Source organism: Apteryx mantelli, chromosome 20, assembly GCF_036417845.1.
Source record: "Apteryx mantelli isolate bAptMan1 chromosome 20, bAptMan1.hap1, whole genome shotgun sequence".
NCBI classification, from domain to species: Eukaryota; Metazoa; Chordata; class Aves; order Apterygiformes; family Apterygidae; genus Apteryx; species Apteryx mantelli.
Window position 1 is genome coordinate 8,150,118 of NC_089997.1, and position 5,137 is coordinate 8,155,254.

The following is a 5,137-nucleotide window of genomic DNA, read 5'->3' on the forward strand; positions in this document are numbered from 1 at the left end:
CAGTGGGTTTGTGAGAAACCTCAGCAAACCCCTTCATCCCCACCTCAGCCTACAGGCAGCATCAGCATCTCCCTTATGGCCTCATTGGGGGTTATCTGACTTGCTCCTTAGGACCTGCATGCACAGGGATGCCCCTGCCCAGTGCCCTGAGCCAGGAGGTTTCTATAGGGCAGAGCTGAGTACACAGAGGATGGGATGGGGTCTGCGAGCAGTGATTGGGAATAGTTGTTGGGACAGAGAAAGAGCTCCCCGCAGGGACAGCTGCAGGCAGCAGAGATGGGCAGGGAAGGAGATGAACAAACAGAATCATCATGGGAGGATGGATTTGGGCAAGTCATGGGCAGTCCCTCTGGTGCAGACACCCTCTTCCTCTGAGCAAGCCCCCCACGTGTCCTCTCCCACCCAGCAGAGCCTCTGCTCTGACAGCCATGGAGTCCAGGGCATGAGCCACCTCCTCTACAGCCGGACCTCCGGCAGAGGAGAGGGGCATCTCACCTGCCATGGGCCCATTTCATGCTGCCCAACAAAGGGGCTGACAGTGACTGCCCTGCGATGTTGCTGTCTGCAAGGCTGCATGCCCATCTGGGTAAGGTGAAGACTCTCCGGAGTGCCTGCCTATCCCTGTCTCCTTGCCTCCCTTGGCAGCAGGATCATGGTGTTGCTCCTTATTTCCCCTCCTGTCCATGCTCCTCCTGCTCTTCTCTCGGGCTCCCTGGGGTTGGGGGGTTCAGCTGCAGTTCTGACACTGACCCTGTGAGTTGTGCAACAGAGGGGTCTGCATGGGAGGGAGGTGGCCCCAACCCCCTTCTGACCTGTGGGGCTCCAGGAAATGCAGTCCATGGGGTTGGGAAAAGAGCAGACTCTCCTTAAGGGAGAACATCCTTAGGACATTTGACCCTATGGCATTCTGCCAGGCTGCAAGCTGCCCTCCAGAAGGGCACAGCTGTCTCATAGCATCTCTGTGCTGTCTGAGAGACCCATGAAGAAGCTGCAGAGATGCGAAGAGTATGGCAATGGTGGTGGGCAGCTGAATAGGGGCAGCTGAAAAGAGCCCTGCGTGTCCTTGGCTAGAAGGGGAGTGTGGAGACCTCCCTCTGGTGAGCTGAGAAAAGCAGAGAAGTTTGGAGACCTGCAGTTTGAAACTGGACTCCTCTGCTCTCAGCAGCAGCTCGTTTCTTTTTAGGGCAACATATGAGTGTGATCATCCTCCAGCTCAAAGAGGTGGGAACACAGGACAGCTGGGATCAAGGCTAATAGACTAGCTGTCCTCACTCTGCACCAAGTGACAGTGAATTCTTTCATCACAGGACTCACAGCAGAAATGCCACAGATTTCTGCCTTTGAGGAACACTCCCCAGGGGTGACAAGGACATCTGAAAGAAAATAAACAACGTTGAAAAATCCCTAAAACTCTGTTCCTTAACCCTCATTTACTAGAACTGGTGGTGAAGATGCTGAAAAGCCCTTACATATGACAACTGGATTTCACCTGGCAGAAACTGTGAGTGTCAGAGCTACTCCCTCCCATTCGCTCCTTCCCACCACTGTACAGCAGGACTGACTCTTCTGCAGCCCAAGGGCAGAGGCCCCTGATCCTCACAGCACACTCAGCCAGTGCAAAGTGGAGCACACAGATCTTCTCAGCAAAGAGAGAGGCAATATGGGAGGTCGTATGAAAACTGGAACTTTTTTTTTTTACTTGAAAAATCTCTCCTTACTTCTCAATTTCTTTTCTTCTTTGGACAGTCCCTGTGCCCTAAAGGAGCAATGTCCAACAGCAGCTCCCTCAACGAGTTCCTTCTCCTGGTATTTGTGGACACACGGCAACTTCAATTCATGCACTTCTTGCTGTTCCTGGGCATCTACCTGGCTGCCCTCCTGGGCAATGGCCTTGTCATCACAGCCATAGCCTGCAACCACCGCCTCCACACCCCCATGTACTTCTTCCTCCTCAACCTCTCCCTCCTCGACCTTGGCACCATCTCCACCATTGTCCCCAAATCCATGGCCAATTCCCTGTGGGACACCAGGTCCATTTCCTACTCTGGATGTGTTGCCCAGGTCTTTCTGTTTCTCTTCTTGCTGTCAGCAGAATATTTTCTTCTCACTGTCATGGCCTATGACCGCTTTGTTGCCATCTGCAAACCCCTGCACTATGGGACCATCATGGGCAGCAGAGCTTGTGCCAAAATGGCAGCAGCTGCCTGGGCCAGTGGTTTTCTCAATGCTGCCCTGCACACTGGGAACACATTTTCAATACCACTCTGCCAAGGCAATATCCTAGAGCAGTTCTTCTGTGAAGTCGCCCAGATCCTCAAGCTCTCCTGCTCTGACGCCTACCTCCGGGAAGTTGGCCTTATTGTGGTTAGTGCCTGTTTAGGCTTTGGATGTTTCATTTTCATTGTGCTGTCCTACGTGCAGATCTTCACAGCTGTGCTGAGGATGCCCTCTGAGCAGGGCAGGCACAAAGCCTTTTCCATGTGCCTCCCTCACCTGGCAGTGGTCTCCCTGTTTGTCAGCACTCTCATGTTTACCTACCTGAAGCCCCCCTCCATCTCCTCCCCAGCTCTCGATCTGGTGGTGTCTCTTCTGTATGCAGTGTTGCCTCCAGCAGTGAACCCCCTCATCTACAGCATGAGGAACAAGGAGCTCAAGGATGCGCTGAGGAAACTGGTTCAATGGGTACAATGTCAGTCCCAATAATTATCCCATGTGCATCCACTCATCATTCACAGGGCATTTGGCCTCAAGGCTGTGTGTTCTTCACTTCTTTCTTTCTTTCCTTTCCTCTGTTGCATTCTTGTAAAAGACGGAACGGTTTGGTTCATGCCACTTGTCCTCAGGAATCTCTCGTTTGAATCTGACTGAGGGACCGTGTTGAAGCAGGAAGCCAGGCTTCCCCCTTCGTCAGCAGAGATGGGGGAACCTCAGAGCCCACTAGTCTGAGCTCCCTCAGATGCCTTCAGGGCAATGAGGAGAGTATCCCTTTGCAGCGGCTCCTTTGCACTGACACCAAGGGAGCTCATGGGACAGAGTCAGGCTCAGACGAATTAAGATGGGGTGAGACCATGGCTCCCATGTCCGTTAGGAGAGCTCAGCTTCCCTGGCCATTGTCAAGGTGTGATCTCACACCCCTCTCCTGTGAGGGTGGCAGCCAGTTGTCATCTTGGGCTGGTCCCTTCCCTCTCCAGCACTCCAAAACTACAAGTGGAGGGGAAGTAGAGGGGAGGGGAGTCAGGCAGCAGCTTGTGGGGACAGACCCTGTGTTCCTCAGGACCATCCCCCACTGCCACAGCAGGCATTTCCTCACTGCAGCCTTTGGGTGGTGGCTGCAGCTTTCCTGAGACATGTCCACCAACAGCAGCAGGACTTTCTCTTTTCAGAGTTGTTCTCTTCATTCCCATGCTGTCCTTCTGCACTCTGTTCTGAGTATATGGCCCAGTAGTTCTCATAACCTGGTAGTGGTAGGGTTGTGTTTCCATGTGCATGTGTCCTGTAAGTTCAGGCAGGACAAGGCAATGGGCACCCTTATGCCAGACCTGGCCTCCAGAATAACATTGCTATAATAAAAAGAGATCTCCTCTGTGATGTGCCTGAAGTCTGGCCTTTCTTCAGAATTTGGGGTCAAAAATATACCCAAGGGATTGCACCATAAAAGGGCCTGCTGCTCTGCCTCTGTACTCTGTGGGCTCCAGGGGATGAGCTCAGAGTCCCAGTGTGACATTTCAGGAACCAAGGGCTGGATTCAGGGTTCATTTCTCGGTGACCACTGCCAGTGGAGATGCTGAATGGTCTCTGAATTGCATGCCTGGGGCTGACGCACAGGTGACAGTGCTGATGACAGATGCCCATCCTTCTGGAAGGGAACCTGAGCCCCCAGGAGAGCTCAGGGGATCTCCAGGGATATTGTGGGCCTGGGGGTGGGCAGTGAGCGGAGTTTCACCAAACAAGGGACAGTCCATGGTAGAGTCACCCAAAGACAAAGCACTAAATCCAGGTATGCATAGGGAAAGGAGGGCTCTGCAATGCCTGGAGAGGCAGTAGGCACCCAGGAGGCCCAGGGAAGGGGCACTGGAGAGTGATTCATGTATCCCCAGTGCAACACCACAGGCCAGAGCTAGTGCACACCCGAAAACATCTCCTGCTACTGCAAACACCCTGGGGTCACTCTGAGCACCACCCATGAGGGCAGACATGTGCCAGCAGTGTCAGCCATGGTGAGCCCTGTTTGGCTGGGTCTGCTTCCCACCCCAACCAGCATGGCCCATGCGGAGTCGGGAGTCACCCTGCGGCCCCACAGCCTGCTCGCTCTGCACAGCAGCACCGCCAGCCCGGGGCCCTGCGGGGAGCACAGGGAGGGGTGCAGGAATGGCCAGGCAGGCCAGCATGGACACACTCACCTGGGGAAAGGCTCTCTGGGGAGCAGGGACGTCCCAGGAGAGAAGCAGCCAGCATTTGGAGATGGAAATGAGAATGAGGTTTCTCTGTGCACCAGCTCAGGGCAGGCTGCTCTGTCCCTGGGGCAGCAGGAGCTGCCAGAGGGGCTGCAGGGCCAGGGCTCTCATGCTGTGCTGGGCAGCGGGGTGGGCATGGGGGGGCTGCAGGCAGACAGGGAGGGGGATCTTCTGGACACAAGAGCAGGGGAGACAGAGTGACTGGTGTCATTGGGGGGCCTCCTCCCCTTGCCGAGGAGCTGCTTTCCTTGTCCTTAAGCCTTGCCCGAGTTACGCTGTGGACATGCCTGTGCCTGGTCCTGCACCTCTCAGGTCCTGACCTGACCCTGTCCTTGTCCTGCTGACCTGCCCCCTCACTACAGTCAAGAAAGCCTTGGCAAGGGAAGCTGGGAACTGAGCAGATCCCAGGAAAGGCTGTAGGTAGAAAAGCTCGCTGTATATCCACATCAGCAGCTCTTGCCCAACAGCTCAATTAAAGGTGCAAGGAGTGCTTTAGGTTTGGACCCCTACTCAGGTAGCCCTGCATGCAGAGTCAGAGCAAGCACAGCCACTTGGGTCTGATTTTATGATGCACAGTTAGGAGAGCAGGTTTTTCTGTTTCACAGCTCGAGTGTTTATGCACCATTTGCCCTGAGCTGGGGCAGCTCCAGCTCCCCACAAGGGGCAAGGGGCCCGGGGGGAGT

General features: G+C 54.8%; 1 protein-coding gene across 1 annotated transcript; it reads left to right on the forward strand.

The window, feature by feature from the left end:
* The first annotated feature begins 1,767 nt into the window (after nt 1–1,767).
* LOC136993734 (olfactory receptor 14C36-like) lies at nt 1,768–2,703 on the forward strand. The gene has a single exon (XM_067308678.1). It carries the CDS (start codon nt 1,768–1,770, stop codon nt 2,701–2,703), a length of 936 nt encoding a protein of 311 aa, XP_067164779.1.
* Nucleotides 2,704–5,137: the final 2,434 nt, after the last annotated feature.

Bases quoted from the DNA above. Each gene is read 5' to 3' on its own strand.
- LOC136993734 (XM_067308678.1), top strand. From the start codon at position 1,768: ATGTCCAACAGCAGCTCCCTCAACGAGTTCCTTCTCCTGGTATTTGTG.